At 25.5% G+C, this 20,389-nt stretch overlaps 2 protein-coding genes across 3 annotated transcripts; one reads left to right on the top strand and one right to left on the bottom strand.

Annotated features, from left to right (window-relative positions):
• Positions 1-374: 374 nt before the first annotated feature.
• On the bottom strand, positions 375-10,179 carry LOC127291563 (presequence protease, mitochondrial). Its single transcript, XM_051320756.1, has 7 exons — positions 10,029-10,179; positions 9,721-9,794; positions 6,743-7,344; positions 3,527-4,170; positions 1,939-2,468; positions 1,392-1,863; positions 375-1,318 (listed from the first exon to the last, which is right to left on the bottom strand). The coding sequence occupies exons 3-7, from the start codon at positions 7,299-7,301 to the stop codon at positions 452-454; spliced, it is 3,072 nt and encodes a 1,023-aa protein (XP_051176713.1). The 5' UTR covers positions 7,302-7,344; positions 9,721-9,794; positions 10,029-10,179; the 3' UTR covers positions 375-451.
• A 1,357-nt stretch (positions 10,180-11,536) lies between these two features.
• LOC127291564 (ATP-dependent zinc metalloprotease YME1L) lies at positions 11,537-19,934 on the top strand. 2 transcript variants are annotated; one of them, XM_051320757.1, is made up of 12 exons: positions 11,537-11,791; positions 14,674-14,796; positions 14,969-15,415; positions 15,509-15,737; positions 15,982-16,079; positions 16,188-16,431; positions 17,809-17,941; positions 18,059-18,296; positions 18,522-18,761; positions 18,863-19,009; positions 19,119-19,244; positions 19,380-19,934. In XM_051320757.1, the coding sequence occupies exons 1-12, from the start codon at positions 11,765-11,767 to the stop codon at positions 19,596-19,598; spliced, it is 2,271 nt and encodes a 756-aa protein (XP_051176714.1). In that variant the 5' UTR covers positions 11,537-11,764; the 3' UTR covers positions 19,599-19,934. The 2 variants fall into 2 exon arrangements, with proteins under 2 accessions (XP_051176714.1, XP_051176715.1); XM_051320758.1 differs by having other exon boundaries at positions 11,539-11,791; positions 15,509-15,725.
• Positions 19,935-20,389: the final 455 nt, after the last annotated feature.

The following is a 20,389-nucleotide window of genomic DNA, read 5'->3' as shown; positions in this document are numbered from 1 at the left end:
CAGAGTGTTTTGAATATATATAATTATCTTCAAACTCAGAGCTTTTATTTTATTTTTTGTCGATTTTTGAGTATTTCGACATTATAATTCAAATTCTTAAGCCAAGCAAAAATAACCAGGATGCTTTGAGTATATACCTTCAGACTAAAAACTTTGTCTTGTCTTGAGCATTTAGACAATCATAGCTCAATTTTTGAGCCAAAAAGAAATAACCAGGGTGCTTTAAATATATATCTTTTAGTATTTTAACAAAATACCACCAGACTTGTCAAGCTTTAAATACTTTTGTCAGATTTCCAGCTGAAAAATACTTAGAAAAAAAATTAAAAAAAAAAAAAAATTAATATATGTTGAGGGAAAAAAAATATAGTCTATTAAAAAAAATTTCTTTATTAACTAAATATACATCATAAAATTGAAAAAACATCTTCAGTTTTTTTTTTTTTTTTTTTTAATTCTCATTTTCATTTGAAACAATCCACGTTTCACCGTCTCTTTTTTGTAAATCCTCATTCTTTGGACCAATCAATGATCGTCCAACTTTCACATTTTTTGTCTTTGGTTTTAAATATTTTTCCGTTACTCTCATTATATCATCAATTGTCACTGCTTTTATTCTCTCACGTCTCATTTGTATATCATTGTCCGTAATACCATAGAGAAATTTAATTAAACCCCTATTACTCGGTGGTATTGGTGAATCAATATCTTGAAATAATCCCAATTTTGCCTCCAATAAATCTCTCTCGTTAAGTGAATAATTCTTTATAAATTCATAAGCGTTATCAAAAATTTCAAATGTTTTTATTGAATTTGGATCACGATATGAATAAAAGGCAAAAATACCATCTGATGATAATTTTGCACCACCACCATAGGCACCGCCTTTTTCTCTAACTTCAAAATGAAGATAAACATTTGTAAGTAATTTTGCCAATACACTAAGAACAGAAGAATCAGAATCAGTATAGGGTACTGTTAATATTGCCTTGGAGGCAAAATTAATTGTATACGGTACTAAATGATGAATTCCTATTTCATTATTCATTGATGTTAATTCTAATGATAAAATTGGATTATTCACAGGTTCACCATTAAGTGATTGATAGAATTTATTAAGATTTTTCATTATTTCCTCCTTATTCTCCGGTGAAATATTAACAGCTGATCTGAAACAAGATTTATTAAAAATTTCCCTTCCAATAATTTGTATTTGTTCAAGAATTGATGACATATCCGTGAGTTGTGCAATTTTTTTCATTCGCGTAATATACTCCAAACCAGAAAGATTCTCCTTCATTTTACGCACTGGACTCACCTGAAAAGACAAAAATTAAATTTTTTCGATGTCATAGGAAATTTAAATAAAGTAAAAAAAAAAAAAAAATTACCAAACTTCCAGCACTACTCAAAGCATAATGATGACCAGCATCAGCAATTCCATTTGTTAAATCAGTAGCGCTCATTTTCACCAATGTCTCAAAACGTTTGAGATCAGTGAGTTTTACTCGATTGAATAATTCCTCCCAATATTGCCACATTTCTTTTGAATTCTGTTGCAAACAATAGGATTCAATGAGAATTCCCTCCTCATAACTCGTGACATTATTTCGTTGTTCAGCTATATGATTCGTAAAACCAAGACCCGATGTTTTTAATTGAATCATTTTATCAAATGTCCTGTAGTCATAATTTTGGGTACCCATTTTTGTCACAACATTATTAAAAATTGGTAAAAGATTCTTTAAATCCAATGATAATTTTTGTGTACTAAGAATACCGCGAAAATAGCAAACTTCATTTGTTGGCTGTAATGATAATTGAACTGGAACTCCATTCAATTTTAAATCTTCAACATTGTACCTAGTTTACAAAATTAAAGAAAAAAATAAAAACCAATTTACAATTATATTAGAAAAAGAAAATTAATTTTCTCACCTCTCTACATCTTTTTTCAAATCCTCAATCTTTAACGTTGGTAATGTTTCAATATTCTCCGATTTTGTTTGATCCTCAAGTAATTGTTGTCCATTTAAATAAATCTCTTTTCTCTCATCAGTTGTTAATTTTTCAATTTTTTCCTTAAGTATTTGATTTTCAGCATTCAACAATTCTTCACTATATTTTTCATTTGGTGACATTGTTAATGTTAAACGATGTTTATTTTGCCAAAAATATTTTTCCACCAATTCTTGTAAATATCTTGGATTTTCATTGATATTAATTTTAAATGATTCAAGAGCATCATTAATACGTAATGATTGAATAATATCACCATCATGATTCCATAGGGGCATTATATTAAAAAGTAAATTCATTCCAAAATTTGATGTCTGATGTTTTACATGTAATTCAATACCATGAAGAATAGATGCGACGTGATCTTTTTCAAAACCTTCGTTCATTACTTTTTTTATTGTCTCCTCATAGGCTTTTTCCATTCGTGAAAAATCTTCAACTCTCATGCCCTTTGTAAAAAATAATAGAAAAAGATTTTAATCTCAACTAAGTTATTGACAACAATCGGTAATGCAGATTTCATTTTTGCCAACAGTGGGTAAAGTAGATTTCTGTATTACCAACAGTCGATAAATTAGATCCCTACATTGACAACAGTGGGTAAAAAAGGTTCCTACATTACAAACAATAAAAAGTAGATAACTACGCAGCCAGCTGTAGGAATGCAAGTACCTATACTGCCAACGGCGGGTAAAGTAGATCTCTACTTTACCAACAGTAGGTAAAAGAGGTCCCTACATTATAAACAATGAAAAAGTAGATGCAAACGTTGCCAGCTTAGCAAAAACAAGTGCCACCATTACCAACCGTGGGTAAAGTAGATACCTACATTACCAACCGTGGGCAAAGTAGATGCCCCCTTACCAACAGTCGGTAAAGGTAGATACTTACATTACCAACAGTAGGTAAAAGAGGCTTCTACATTATAAACAGTGGCAAAGTAGATAACTACGTAACCAGCTTGGCAAAATGGGTTCCAACATTACCAACGGTCGGTAAGGTAGGTCCCTACACTACCAGCAGTGGTAACCAGGTCACTGCATTGCAAACAGTAAAAAAGTAAATACCTGCGTTATCAATTTAGTAATGCAAGTGTCTATATTATCGACTGTAGGTAAAGTAGATCCCTACATTACCGGCAGTGGTAAAACAGTCCGTAAATTAGATATTTATTTGTTCACATGTAGGCAATTGTGCTATTTATACAAGCAGTGAACCTTTGCGAAAAATTCAGTATGTGTTTGTAGAGGCTGTCGATAATGTAGATTATCACTTTACCATATGCCGATAATGGAGATTTCCACTTTACCATCGGTCGGTAAAATTAGATGTCAGTAATGTAGGATTATATCTTTATTTACAGCCATACAATAATGTTACCGACGGATGATAAAGTGGAAATCTGTATTATCGGCATATGGTAAAGTGATAATCTACTTTACCGACTGTTGGATAACTTAACTAATATATTAACTCTTCATTTTTTAGAATGTAAAAAAAAAATTACCTGCAATCCAACAATGAAAAGCGTATCTTTTAATTGTGAATCGAAACCAGTCACAGGACTAAAACCAGTTCCAATATTAGAATCAACTAAACTCTTGTAAAATGCAGAATTTGGTCCTCTTAATAATAATTGTGATAAAACATGTAAATCAAATGTTGTACGTAAATCATTAATATCATTGCATAATAAACCAATTGCCATGGAATTTTGTCGTTCTGGATCCGATATCATTGGATCAAATCTACCATAAATGTGTTCCTTTCTTGGTGTATTCCAACGTTTTTCTGATGGTACTTGCGTTACACTTGAATCAATTGATTTTGTTGTTGATAAATATTCACGATTTAAAAATTTTAAATGATCCTCCAATGGAAAATTTCCATATGAATAAAAACGTGCATTTGATGGATGATAATGATAAGAATGAAAATCAACTAAATCCTTGTGTGTGAGTTTAACAATATCAAGTGGATCACCACCGGCAATTACACCATATGTATGACTTGGTAGAATTGAATTTATAAATTTAATGGCAAATAAATTTTGATTCTCAACAAATACACCTTTCATTTCATTGAAAACAACGCCTTTAAAAATTATCGGTGATTTTGGATCGTTCACGTCTGTGTGTTCCAAACGATAACCTATATTTTGTGAATTTTTTTTTTTTTCATTAGAGTTACGACTTTTAAATATGTGAAATGAGAAAAAAGTGACGCGATTTGAAAAGAAAGGGACACTTAAAAAAGGGAAAAAATTATAGGTTATGTTTATGATAGTTTTTATACCTTATTGGTGTAATAATATCATAAACATAACCTATAATTTTTTTTAAATTATAGGTTAGGTTTATGATAGTTTCATACGAATAAGGTACAAAACTATATCATAAACCTAACCTACAATTTTTTAAAATTATAGGTTATGTTTATGATAGTTTTATACCTTATTGGTGGTGTAATAATATCATAAACATAACCTATAATTTTTTTTAAATTATAGGTTAGGTTTATGATAGTTACATACAAATAAGGTACAAAACTATCATAAACCTAACCTATCATTTAAAAACAGTTATAGGTTATGTTTATGATATTATTACACCACCAATAGGTTATGTTTACGATAGTTTCATACGAATGTAATATAATATACCTATAATTTTTTTTAAAATTATAGGTTAGGTTTATGATAGTTACATACGAATAAGGTACAAAACTATCATAAACCTAACCTATTATTTAAAAAAAGTTATAGGTTATGTTTATGATAGTTTTATACCTTATTGGTGGTATAATAATATTATAAACATAACCTATAATTTTTTTAAATTATAGGTTAGGTTTATGATAGTTACATACAAATAAGGTACAAAACTATCATAAACCTAACCTATAATTAAAAAAAAGTTATAGGTTATGTTTATGATAGTTTTATACCTTATTAGTGTAATAATATCATAAACATAACCTCTAATTTTTTTAAAATTATAGGTTAGGTTTATGATAGTTTCATACGAATATAATATATACCTATAATTTTTTTTAACCCTTTCGTTCCCATGGGACATATATGTCCCACCTACAAAAACCTCAATAACTCTGAACAAAATTAATATTTCTAAGTCTGATTTGAGGCATTTTCTTCAGGAGGAATAGTGCTTTCAAAATTTCTAGACCAGATGATGTCTAAAAATTTCTGTTGTTTAAAAAAATATATAAATAAATATTAAAAATGACCAATTTTTAAAATCGTTCAGATTCGCCTGAAATTTGTTACTCGGGGTTTTTCGGGGTCGCTGATTACGAATCCAATGTTAGTTTTTCAAAATTCAAAATGGCGGATCCAATATGGCGGACGACTTTTGGAAAATTTAATGCAATTCGCTTGAAACTCGTTACTCGGGGGTTTTTGGGGTCGCTGATTACGAATCCGGTGTTAGTTTTCAAAAATTCAAAATGTCCGATCCAATATGGCGGACAAATTTTTGAAATTGTTAGATTCACCAGAAATTTGTTACTCGGAGGTTTTCGGGTCGCTGATTACGAATCTGAAGGCAAATTTTAAAAATTTTCATAATTCAAAATGGCGGATTCAACATGGCATAAAAAATTTTAAAAATTTACCCAATTCGTTTTAATCTTGTTTCTCAAGGGTTTTTGGGGTTACTAATTATGAATCTGGAGTCAGATTTTTGAAATTTCTAAAAATTCAAAGATGGATGCAATATGGTGGACGAATTTACAAAACCCCAAAAACCCTCGAGAAGCGAGTTTGAAACGAATTGGGTCAATTTTTTAAATTTTATCCGCTATGTTGAATCGGACATTTTGATTTATGAAAATTTTAAAAATCTGCCTTCAGATTCGTAATCAGCGACCCCAAAAACCTCCGAGTAACAAATTTCAGGCGAATCTAACAATTTCAAAAATTTGTACGACATATTGGATCCGCCATTTTGAATTTTTGAAAACTAACACCGAAATCGTAATCAGCGACCCCAAAAACCCCCGAGTAACGAGTTTCAGGCAAATTGCATTAGATTTTCCAAAAGTCGTTCGCCATATTGGATCCGCCATTTTGAATTTTTGAAAACTAACACCGGATTCGTAATCAGCGACCCCAAAAACCCCCGAGTAGCCGTTTTCGAGCGGATTTAATCACTTTTAAAAAAATTGTCCGCCATGTTGTATCCGCCATTTTTAATTTTTAAAATTTGAAAAATCTGACCTCGAATTCGTCATCAGCGACCCGAAAAACTGTAAGAACAATTTCACTTATCTTTTTTGAAGTTTTCAGATTATCTTGGGAACGAAAGGGTTAAATTATAGGTTAGGTTTATGATAGTTTTATACGAATAAGGTACAAAACTATCATAAACCTAACCTACAATTTTTTTAAATTATAGGTTAGGTTTATGATAGTTTCATACGAATAAGGTACAAAACTATCATAAACCTAACCTATAATTTCAAAAAAGTTATAGGTTATGTTTATGATAGTTTTACGCCATAAGGTCCAAAACTATCATAAACATAACCTATAATTTTTTAGTTTTTTTTTTAAATTATAGGTTATGTTTGTGATAGTTTAATAAGAATAAGGTGTAAAACTATCATAAACATAACCTATAATTTAGAAATAAATTATGTATGCTTTTTATGTGTCTTTTTCTTCTCAGACTGCGTCATATTACAGTGTGTGCATCTTACATACCTTCTTGTAAGAAATCTAAATAACGTAAATTTGGATTAAAAACCAAATCAAGATAAACAGACATTAAATTACGATAATCCTTTGAATTTTGCGTTGAAAATGGATAAAATGTATAATCAGGCGCTGTCATTGCATTCATAAATGTTGCCAATGAGCGTCGTAACATTTTAAAAAATGGATCACGACATGGATATTTTGGACTACCACATAATACAGTGTGTTCAAGAATATGTGGTAAACCAGTGGAATTTAATGGTGTTGTACGAAAACCAGTGGAAAATACATTATTACTATCGTCACGTTCTAAATGTAAATATTCTGAACCACTTGTTAAATGTTTAAGTTTAATTGCACGTAAAAACATTTCATCAACCATTGAGCATTGCATTACTTTAAATCCCTCAATAATATTGCCAACTTCATATTTTGTGGCGTTATTAAATTTTTTTGTCTCAACACGCAATCCCAATGATGATTGTGAACTGTATAATTTTCCACATTTTGTGATATCACGAAGTCGTGTCCATGATTTGTTTGCAAGTAATAGTTTGGAAAACATTTTGTTTTTTTTTTTTTTTTGCTGTCCTTTTTATTTTTTTTATCTAAAAAGAATTGGAAAAAGAAATTTTGTTTAAAAAATTTGATTTTTTAAATTTATGAATAATTCAAAGAAATTTTTTATTTAATTTAAATAAATTCGTTTATTTAATTCAAAGAAATTTTTTTTATTTAATTCAAATAAATGTTTCTTTGATTCAAATAAATTTATATAAATTATATATATATATATATATATATATATATATATCAATGATGTTATTTTGAGTGAAAGAAAACAAGTCAAAGAAATTAATTTCTTTAAATCAAAGAAATTTTTTCAGTCCTCGGATCGACTTAAAGGCACAAAAAAGTCGTTTTAATCGATTTACATTCCAAAAAAAGTCGAAAAAGTCGATTTTTTTTCATTTTAACTAAAATATTTTCTAGATTTTTAAATAAAAATTTTTAGATATAATTGAATTTCAAAAGATTCTGTTAATTTTCAGACAATAATTAAATTTTACAGAACTAAAAATAATTTAACAAATAATTTTAGATAACATTTTTTAAGTCATTGAATTTTCAAAGATTTACAATTTAGATTTTTGTAATTAATTGAACTTCAAGTGATTTTTAATTAAAAATTTTTGATGATTTTACTAAAAAATTTATTAGAAATTGCGGACAAAAATACAATAATTTAAAAACCATTCTTAATTTAACCATTTTTAATTGAAAAATGGTTTCAGATAATTGAATTTTCAAAGAAAATTTTGATAATAATTAATTTTAAATTGAAATTTTTAAAAATAATTAAATTTTGGTTGATATTGAATTGAAAATAATTGAATTTCAATTGAAATTTTGGATAATAATTCAATTTTACTTGATTTTTGATTGAAAATTTTGATAATAATTAATTTTAAATTGAAATTTTTAAAAATAATTTAATTTTAGTTGATTTTGAATTGAAAATAATTGAATTTCAATTGAAATTTTGGATAATAATTCAATTTTAGTTGATTTTTGATTGAAAATTTTGATAATAATTAATTTTGAATTGAAATTTTTGAAAATAATTGAATTTTATTTGATTTTAAATGGAAAATTTGGAAAATTATTAAATTTTATTTGATTTGAAATTGAAAATTTTGATAATAATTGAATTTTCTTTGATTTTGAATTGAAATTTTGGAAAATAATTGAATTTTAATTGAAATTGTGGATAATAATTTAATTTTAATTGATTTTTGATTGATAATTTTGATAATAATTAATTTTAAATTGAAATTTTTTGATAATATTTGAATTTTATTTGATTTTGAATTGAAATTTTTGGTAATAATTGAATTTTAGTTGATTTTTAATTGAAATTTTTGAAAATAATTGAATTTTATTTGATTTTGAATTGATTTATGATTTTGAATTAAAAATTTTTGGTAATTTTATTTTATATTTTTTTTAAAATTATAAACAATTATTAAATTTTATAAAAATTTTAATTGAAAAATAGTTTATGATAATTGAATTTGTGATGTATTTCATTAAAATTATTAAAAATAATAATTAATTTAGTGAAGAATTTTAGTTAAAAATTTGTTAAACAACTGAAATAAAGAAGATCTGAAGAAGAACTGCATTATATACTAAAAAAAATATTTTATTGAAAATTTTTTTTTGTTAAATGTAAAAAAAGTCGAAATAGTCGCATTTTATTAAAATAAGTCGATAAAAGTCGTATTTTTGAAAAAAGTCGGAAATAGTCGAAAAAGTCGTATAATCCGAGGCCTGTTTTTTCTCTGGGTGTATAAAAAGTATATTCATCTATATATGAATAAATAAATATATGTGATTTTGCCCCCCCCCAGAAAAAATTAATTCATACGCCCCTGTATAATAGTTTAAAGAATATATAAATTTTCTTTTTTAAACCAAAAAAAGTCATTTTTCAAAATTTTTTAATTATTTAAAACGTGAATAACTCAAACTTCATATAAATAAAAAAATAAAAAATTTCAAAATTTGTTTAATATATAAAAATTTTTTTATGTTAAAAAAATAGTTTGAAAAAATAATATTAATTCATTAAATAATTAATTTAATTTTAACATTTTTTTATTTGAAAAAATTTTTTATTTTCATATTTTTATTTATATACAAAAGGTTGTTAATGACGTTTTAAAAAATAAAAAAATTAAAAAAAAACGAATTTTAATTAAAAAAAAATCTACGTATTCTTTAAACTATTATCCAGGGGCGTGGGAATAAATTTTATCAAGGGGGGGGGGCAAAATTATTATTTAATATTCGAAATGTTTTGATTTTACAGAAACCTAACCTAAAAATTTTCGAATATATAACTACAATATAAATAGTTATAAATTTACAAAAAAAAAAAAAAAAAAACGAAAGGAAAAATAAAATTATTTTTTACTTACCGATATTTTTCTTAAAAACTGTCTCTTAATCTTCACAATTTTCAGAATATATCACAGATTCACGTTCATTTTTGCTAAAGAAAACAAAATCATTTTATTTTTCACAAAAAAACACGAAAATTTTTCTGTGTATATAACAAGAAAAATAATTTTCTTTTCCATTGAAAATATATACAATTAAAAATAATAAATATTTATAATTTATTATTTTCGGGAATAATTAACTTATATTTTTGATTAATTTTCATAACCTCGAAACGGAAGAATTTAGTGTTACTTTAAAAATAAAAAAAATATTATATACTTACTCGATTATTAAAGTACAATTGTATATAGTTTATTGACAAATTAAATTTATTTTTCATTTTATAAATCAAGAATAAACAGAAACGTGATGTTTTTTTTTGCTTTTCACCGGATAGTCGCCATATTATTTTTTTTCCAGTAAGCGGAGAATTTTGATTGGCTCCGTTAAATTATTAGAAATTTTCCACTAAAGACTAATTATGATTGGTTGGTAGTAAAAAAAAAATCCTTAAGGCTGTCTTTGCAATTAAATTTTTAAGGTGCTTATATACCTCAAATTTCGATCAGATGAACATTATTTCTGGACCGTGAAAATGCGTGAAAAGTCATTTTCACGGCGGGTATTTTTGAATTGTTTTAAACAAAAAATGTTTTTTTTAAGAAATATAATATTAAATAATTGTTTTAATATGTAAGAACACTTTAAAATAGTGATAAAAAGATGATTTAATTGAAAAATTTAGCAAATTTTGCTTTAAAACGTTTTCTGCTACAAGAAAGTGTAAAATGACGATGTTTGTGAAATGGTTTGTACAGTGTACATGTGTACATGTTTCTTTCAGTTATTCGAAACAATTACTTGAATTTAAATTTATTTGACAAACATTTCAACTTACCGATTTATTTTCAGCACTCATTATTTATTACAAGTTAAAAAGAACCGACATAACATAAACAAAACTCTGAGAGACACTAACAAGGAAGAAGCACTGTACAAACCATTTCACAAACATCGTCATTTTACACTTTCTTGTAGCAGAAACGTTTTAAAGCAAAATTTGCTAAATTTTTCAATCAAATCATCTTTTTATCACTATTTTAAAGTGTTCTTACATATTAAAACAATTATTTAATATTATATTTCTTAAAAAAAACATTTTTTGTTTAAAACAATTCAAAAATACCCGCCGTGAAAATGACTTTTCACGCATTTTCACGGTCCAGAAATAATGTTCATCTGATCGAAATTTGAGGTATATAAGCACCTTTATAAATTTAACATAAAGGAACATTCACACCTTATTCTGGAATATTTTATTTAAAATCCAACATAGAATAGAAACGTAACTGCAACCTAACTAACTGTGTTAGAGAAGGACAAATAATATATTTATTCTTCCGGTTGCGGTTACGATTTCGTTTATGTTCGCCAAAAAACCAAAAATGTGTAAAAGCACCTTTATTCTAGAAGCACCTGAATATTTTCCACAACGACCCATACCTGATATTTGTACTGCGCATGTGCAAATTAAACAATTGCCGATCTAAAAAAAAATATACACAAAACTTTCGGACAAAAAAAAAAAATTTTGCACACATATTTTTCGGCATCAAAAATAAAAAATTTGTAGCAATATATATATATAAAAACACGATACGATAAAATAAATCTTGTTAAATTTTTCGGAAAAAATGTAAAGAGCGCGAAAATTCAAAAAATTTGCCACCAATATCAAATCAAGTGTTTTTTAATTTCCGTGAGTGTGTGCGCGCGCGTACAAAATAACCCACCACCATCATCATCAACTTATTTATTCGAGAGGATGACCTACAACGTTGTTCATCGACGAAACTTCAACAATCTGTGATGAAATCATTGGTGTCGGTGTCATATTATTATTATTTTTTTTTTGACAGTTTCAAGTATATTGAACCATAAAACTGAATATTTTTTTTTTTTTTAAAATAACGTGACAAACAAAAAATACCTTGTGTAAATAAACAGTGGGGAAAAAAAATGTATGCTTTCCAGGGACACAATCAAGTACGTCAATTTTATTTTTTTATAAAAAATAAAACAATAATCACATTCTTGCAATATATAATTCTTTATTTGGCAATTTTTTTTTTTTTTTATTAATCTCATATTTATGATAAGGAAAGCTATATGTGTGTTAGATATATAAAATGTTTACGTCACAAAAAAATAACGCGAATTATTATTATTATATTTCACATCGCGAATCAATTGAAATTTTTTCTGTTGAGTTAAAAAAAAAAAAAAAACGAAATCTAACCTCACTTTTTTTGTATGTTTTTTCCAGAAAAATGATTTATCAATTTTTTTATTATAGAGAAATAAATTTTCGTTTTGAATGATGAAAAATCTTTTTGCAAATAAAACGAAAAAACTTTTTCATCTTTGGAATATTGATAATTTCGAATTTGTTTTTTTTTATTATTATATATATTTTTGGCATTGATAAAAGTTGCCAACAAATTTTTTAACTTAACCTTGCCAAAATGAAAAATATATATAGATATAGTGATATTGTAACCTTTCAAATGTTTATTTATTTTATATAATTAAAATAAAATTTAATTATATTTTGCATATACTTTTTTTTTAATATTTATTTAATATATGAATATTTTATTAGTATAATAAATATTTAAACATTTTGAATAAAATTTTAATAATATTACAATTAATAAATAATTTTTAAGAATAAAAATTTGTTTTACGTACTACCTACGCGTAACCTTCAAAAATATTTATTAGTTTTTTTTTTTAGATAGCAGCTTTTTGTCAGCAAAAAAAAAATTGTAGGTTATGTTTGTGATACAGTTTTTACACTGTTTTTCTCTTTATTTTTTCACTCTAAACAATCATGAACATAACCTACAATTTTTTTTTTATTTTTGACTTTTCGCCTCTAAACTATCATAAACATAACCTACAAATTTTTTTTATTTTTTGTCTCTAAACTATTATAAACATAACCTACAATTTTTTTTAATTTTAACTTTTCGTCTCTAAACTATCATAAACATAACCTACAATTTTTTTTTATTTTTTACTTTTTGTCTCTAAACTATCATAAACATAACCTACAAATTATTTTATTTTTTACTTTTTGTCTCTAAACTATCATAAACATAACCTACAATTTTTTTTTATTTTTTACTTTTTGTCTCTAAACTATCATAAACATAACCTACAAATTTTTTTTATTTTTTCGCTCTAAACTATCATAAACATAACCTACAATGTTTTTTTATTTTTGACTTTTCGTCTTTAAACTATCATAAACATAACCTACAAATTTTTTTTATTTTTTGGCTCTAAACTATCATAAACATAACCTACAATGTTTTTTTATTTTTGACTTTTCGTCTTTAAACTATCATAAACATAACCTACAAATTTTTTTATATTTTTGACTTTTCGTCTCTAAACTATCGAATAAACATAACCTACAATTTTTTTTTTACTTTTCGTCTCTAAACTATCATAAACATAACCTACAATTTTTTTTTACTTTTCGTCTCTAAACTATCATAAACATAACCTACAATTTTTTTTTACTTTTCGTCTCTAAACTATCATAAACATAACCTACAATTTTTTTTTCCTTCTATAAATAAATTCCTTTTTTTAATTTTATATAAAGTAAAGATCAGTTTTTATTGCATATTTTGAATATAACACGAATACTTAATAATATTCATTAATTTTAAATCTCTTTATACATATTTTACTCTCTAAACAATCATAAACATAACCTATATATTTTTTTCCTTATTATGTGAAAGTATCAATTAAAATTCTATTAAAAGTACAAAATTTTAATATTTAATTAACGTACTTTGAAGAAAGAGACACCTAAGAAGCAAAAAAAAAAATATATATATATATATAGGTTATGTTTATAATTGTTTAGAAAGTAAAAATACACAAAGAGGATCAAAATAAACAAAATTATTATTAAGTATTTGTATTACATACAAAATATTCAATAAAAACTGTTTTTTTACTTTATATATGAAATTAAAAAGAAATTTAATTCAGGAAGCAAAAAAAAAATTTGTAGGTTATGTTTATGATTGTTTAGTTTATGCAAAAAAAAGATACTTAAAATATTTTTTGTTTTAAAATTTCTGTAAAATCTTCATTTAAAATTCTATTAAACTTACACAATTTTAATATTAATTAAAATGACATGTACTTTAAAGAAAGGGACTCATAAAAAAAATTTTTAGGTTATTTTTATGATTGTTTAAAAAGTGAAAATACACAAATACTTAATAAAATTTTTGTTTATTTAGATCCTCTTTGTGTATTTTCACTCTTTTTAACAATCATAAACATAACCTATAATTTTTTTTACTTATGAGTCCATTTCTTTAAAGTAGATGTCATTTTAATTAATATTAAAATTGTGTAAGTTTAATAGAATTTTAAATGATAATTTTACAGAAATTTTTAGAAAAAAAAAAAATTTAAGTATCTTTTTTTGCATAAACTAAACAATCATAAACATAACCTATATATTTTTTTGCTACTTATGTGTCACATTCTTCACGGAAAAACGAATAAAGTAACTTTTACTACCTTAAAAGTAAAAACGGAACTGTCCGCAATTTCTGCGCATTTCTATAGCAATTTTTACTCCAGAAATAGTAAAATTTACTCCGAATATAGTAAAAATTACTTCTGAAATAGTAAAAAATTATTCGGGGAATAGTAAATTTTACTATTTTACATTTACATTTTTCTCCGTGTTCAAAAAACGTGTCATATTAATTAAATAGTAAAATTTTGTACTTTTACTAGAATTTTAACTGATAATTTCACAAAAATGTTTAGAAAAAAAAAAAATTCAGTAGCTTTTTTTTGCAAAGGTTTTTATTTTCATTTTTCAGGCACTCTATTATTTAACGCAGTTAACGAATGGTTTTAGACCAAAATCATCTTCATTTGCAGTCCGTGTTTATCAGCCAATTTCCAATGCTCCGGATGTTTTATGCCAAGAAAGTTTTCTTGAGGTAATAAGTGCAAATAAAAAAAAAATCAAACATGAACAAAGAAAAATAAATTTCGATATTAATTATTAATTTTTCTTATTTTATTGACTATTAATTTTCGTAAAGTTTGTAAAAGCAAAAATTAATTAATATTTAATATAAATAGAGATTTAATTTAAATTATATTTTACAGGCAAAACGAAATTGTACAGAATTACCTGGTGAAATATTAACAACCACGGATTTACCAAATATTCTAAAATTACGTAATAATAATAATAATGTAAAAGAAATTGAAATTGATGATATTCAAGTAAAAATAACAAAAAGAACAAAAAAACGAAACAATAATAATAATAATAATAATAAATGGAATGTGTCATATGTATCGGGAGCAAATTTCAATGAAAATAAACAAGGCTTTAGAGAAATACAAGACTCGACATTATTGTCGATTAATAATAATTTTAATAAAAATAAAAAACAATTTTATGGAATAATTCACGTTGGTAAAAATTCAATTCTCGATATACAAATACGTGGCTTTAAAACACAACGTAATATTCAAAATGACGAGGGTAATAAAACTTCAATTACATCAAGATTTTTAAAATGGATCACAACTAATCCAGATAATTCGGTAATTTTTATTATTATTATTTTCTTTTTTTTTTTTATTTAATTTTAGAAGAGAATTTAATTGAATTTTTTCCCCATCTTTTTTTTTTTACAGCAAGATGCAATTTGGCGACATATAAAACGTAAAGATTTCACTGAAAATGCATGGGATTCAAATAAGGAATTAACGCCAGAGGAACGTGTAAAATTGGCATTTGCCGAAGGTTTTGTTGAGGGACAATCGAGAAAAAGTCAAAATAGATTAAAACAATTTTTTAAAGGACTTCAATCATTTCTCATTGTTTGCACAATATTTGCTCTCTTTCTATTAGGCGCGTATAAACGTAACTACTCTAATTTATCGCACACATAAAAATTCTCTCACTTTTTTTTATCTTTTTTTTCTGTAAATATAGAAAAAAAAAAAATTTTTTTTTTTAAAGAATATAATTTTACTGTATTCTTTTTTTTTATATCATCTATAACATCATTCTTTTCGTAATATTCTAAATAAATCATTTTACAATATTTAAAAAAACGGAAAATTGTTTTTAAATTTGAATTTTGTCTTTTTTATTTCCTTTTTAGTACGCGTCTCAGATGGTGGTTTATTTAGAATGCAATTTGGAGAGCATCAGGAAATTGATGCGGAAATGGTTAATGTCACATTTTTGGATGTTAAAGGGGTATGTAATTTTATTTTTCCTAAAGTATTTTTTCTATTTTTTTTTTTTTGTACTCTTTTGAAACATTTGTACTGCATTTATTATTATTTTTATATATGTTTATTTCAGATTGAAGAAGCAAAAGCCGAATTGGCAAATGTAATTGAATATTTGAAAAATCCGGCAAAATTCACTGTTCTTGGTGGTAAATTACCAAAAGGTGTATTGTTGTCGGGTGTGCCGGGAACGGGAAAAACATTAATTGCCCGAGCCGTAGCTGGCGAGGCTGGTGTTCCATTTTTCCACGTTGCCGGCTCGGAATTCGATGAAATTCTCGTTGGCCAAGGCGCAAAACGAGTTCGCGAATTATTTAGTAAGTAAATTTAGTTGTCAATATACAGGTATATGACTATTGGCAAAATCAATCAGGGAAAAAATAATTTTTTTTAAAAATTACCGCATATTAAATAGTCTATATATGACTATTGGCAAAATCAACCAGGCAAACAAAAAAAAAATACTCTTACACGTTTAATAGTTTATATGACTATTGGCAAAATCAACCAGGCAAATAAAACAAATACATGTTAAATAGTTTATATGACTATTAGCAAAATCAACCAGGCAAACAAAAAAAAAATACTCTTACACGTTTAATAGTTTATATGACTATTGGCAAAATCAACCAGGCAAATTAAAAAAAATACTTTTACACGTTTAATAGTTCATATGACTATTGGCAAAATCAACCAGGCAAACTAAAAAAAAAATTCACGTTAAATAGTTTATGACGCTCCGCGATAAAAGGTACCTAAGCTCCCAAAATTTTTAGGTTATATTTAGTGATAGTTTTACCTCAATAAAAAATGATTTTTTAATTAGGTACAATCAAAAATAGATTTTATTGAATATTTTAGATGTAATAAAAACTTAAACATTAATGGTTTGTATATAAATAATTGATCCTCTTTGTGTATTTTCACGTTAAAAATCAAAAATATAACCTAAAGTTTTTAGGAGCTTACCTTTTGTCGCTGAGCGTCACAATTATGACTATTGGCAAAATCAACCAGGCAAACAAAAAAATACTACACGTTAAATAGTTTATATGACTATTGGCAGAATCAACCAGGCAAAAATAGTACATTGTGTGGCAAGGGCGGAAAGTATGTTTTTTTGTTCAATTGCACGATAAACAAGACGCTTAAGGAAGTAAACTGGAGTAAAACCAAAGACCAAATATTGATTATTAATGATACTGGACATATTTTTATTATTTTTGAGGGAAATTTATATTTTATAATATTATTTAAAAAAATTATAACGATATATCGTAAAATTAAAACAATTAAGAATATTATTACAAATGAATTAAGTATATACATAATTTTCCGCTCGCTATTGGTGGTTGGGCAGCAAAAGCTTAACTTTCCGCCGCTTGTACCTGCACGGAAAGTCGCGTTTATCGTGCACGTTGGACAAAAAATAATTTTAAAAAATACCACATAATAGTCTATATATGACTATTGGCAAAATCAACCAGGCAAAAAAAATTAACAAAAAGTACCGCACATTAAATAGTCTAAGATTTAAGTCCCATTTACTTCAATTTAATAGTTAATTAATTAATTTAAAATACAAAATAAAAATCATTTTGCATCAGTTGTATTAAATATAATAGTAATAATAGCTATTTTTTATGAACACATTAAAATTAAATTTTAAGAAAATTATAAAAAATAATTTGCAGAAGCTGCAAAGGAGCGTGCACCGTGTGTGATTTTTATCGATGAAATCGATTCGGTGGGTTCGCATCGTACAACCTCTGCACTTCATCCATACGCGAATCAAACGATCAATCAACTTCTTTCTGAAATGGATGGGTAATAAAAAAAAATATATATATATATATTTTTGTTCATTTTTTTTGTACGAAAAAAATTTCTGATTTTTTTTTTCCTATTTTTTTTCATTGATATTGTTATAAAACAATTTTGCAGTTTTCATCAAAACGAAGGAGTAATTGTATTGGGTGCTACAAATCGTCCAACTCAATTGGATCCAGCATTATTACGACCTGGACGTTTTGATGTTCAAATACACATTGATAAGCCCAATTTTCAGGGAAGAAATGAAATATTAAGACTCTATTTATCGAAAATAATTCACAGCGATGTGGATTTGAATAAATTGGTGAAAAGTACAATAGGATTTACTGGTGCCGACATTTCAAATATGGTGAATTTCCTTGTTTTTAGCGGGAAATTTTTTGTTTTTTTTAATTTTCTTATTTAAAAGAATCGGTTTTTTGTTTTAGTTTCCTTTGTTTTAATACTTTTATTATTTAAAAGAAAGGGTAGGTTTTATTTTGTAATAAATAAATTTCTTATTTAAAAAAAGGATTTTTTTGGTATTTTTGTTTTTTTTTTTTGATTTGTTGACAAATTTAGTTTTTCTTCTCAGGTAAATCAAGCTGCTTTAAGAGCGGCATTACACAATGGTGATAAAGTGAGTATGGATGACTTACTGTACGCAAGGGATAAAATAATAATGGGTCTTGAGCATAAAAAGGAAATTGATGTCGAAATGAATAAAATGGTCGCCTATCATGAGAGTGGACATGCACTTGTTGCTTATTATAATAAAAATGCAAATAATTTACATAAAGTGACAATTGTTCCTCGAGCTGGTACTTTGGGACACGTGAGTTTTATTTTTTTTTTTTTTTTTGGTAGTATTTTTGTAAATTTTCCTAAACGTTACATTAAATTTTACTAAATCGTTTGTAAAAAATGTTCTTTCAGACCTCCTATTTACCCAGGAGGGAGATTAATAGTTATACAAAACGCGAATTATTGGCAGATTTAGATTGTATGATGGGTGGACGCGTAGCTGAGGAATTAATTTTTGGTTCGGATAAAGTAACCGTTGGTTGTTCAGGTGACTTAAAGGTAAAAAAAAGAAATTTTCTTCTTTTCGTAAAGTTTCTTTTTATCTATTTATTTATTAAATGCAAAGAAATGTAAAAATTTTTAATTATTGCAATTTTTTTTTTTAAAGAGTGCGAATAAAATTGCCGAGCGTATGGTAATGAATTATGGAATGTCGTCGAAAGTTGGCTTTCGAGTTATCGATAAAGACACATCAAACACTGTTGTTCACGAGGAAGTGAAATTAATTCTCCAGGTAATGTTTTCTTTTTAGTTTAATTTGATTAGAGCTTTAAACATTTGAAAGAAAAATTAATTAATTAAAATTGAAAATTAAAATTAAAATAAGAAAATTTTGACAAAAATCATAATTTTTTTTTTTAAAAAACAGGAATCGTACGAACGTGCAAAATCAATTTTAAAAGAACATTCAAAAGAATTGACAATGTTAAGTGAAGCACTATTAAAATATGAGACATTAGACTTTGATGATGTGAAAAATCTTCTCGAGGGTAAAAAAATGAAAGTTCAACAAGCTTCCAATTTGCCAACGAAACTCGATCGAAATCTTAAAGACGATCCCGTTGATGTACAAAAAAATATTCTTTAACTTTAGGTTCGATTATACATATTAAATTACAATTTCTGTACAGTATAATAATAATATTTTTTTTTTTACTCTAGACTGTAAAAGTTTCAAAATTATAAAGAAAAATCCCATTTTTTTTTTTTATTTTTAAATTTTTTTCTTATGGGTGTTAAATTGACTTTTGCAGTCTAGTGAAAGCGAAGAAATTTTTTTTTTTTATTTTCGAGAACGACGACGTTTGAATTGTGTGAGAATTTATATTATTATTGTTTTTAATTACCTGCAAAGAGAGGCAAAAAAAAAAAAAAGAAATTTTCAATCTTGAAAAAAAGAATTCCCTTTTTACTGTTTACTTATGATATGAAAGAGAGAGAAAGAGAAATGAATAAAAAAAAAAGGAAAAAAATTGAAAAATTTTTCAGAAAAAAAAAAAAAATTTTGAGGATAATTCGAATTTTTTTGACATGTTCAATTTCATAATTTTTCGGATTTAATTTAAAAAGAAAAAAAAAACATTGTCAAGAATTTTCGAAATTCTCCTTTTCTATTTTTAATTGTACCAACAAAAAAAAAAAAAAAAAGGAAAAATAAAATTTAAAATAAAAACATGATATTTTATTTTATACCCTTTTTTAAAAATTGTATTTATTATTTTTTAATATACATATAACTGCTAAGTAGCAAAAAAAAATTTATAGGTTATGTTTATGATAGTTTAAACTATCATAAAACATAACCTATAATTTTTTTTACTTTATCAAAACTAGAAGTTAAAAAAAAACAAAGGGGATTTTTTAGAAATAAAATTAAAA

This window comes from Leptopilina boulardi, unplaced genomic scaffold (genome assembly GCF_019393585.1).
Source record: "Leptopilina boulardi isolate dan_hultmark-lab unplaced genomic scaffold, ZJU_Lbou_2.1 LbouV2_144, whole genome shotgun sequence".
Classification (NCBI taxonomy): Eukaryota; Metazoa; Arthropoda; class Insecta; order Hymenoptera; family Figitidae; genus Leptopilina; species Leptopilina boulardi.
Note: the sequence above shows the minus strand (reverse complement) of the source record. Positions and strands in the feature narration are given on the sequence as shown.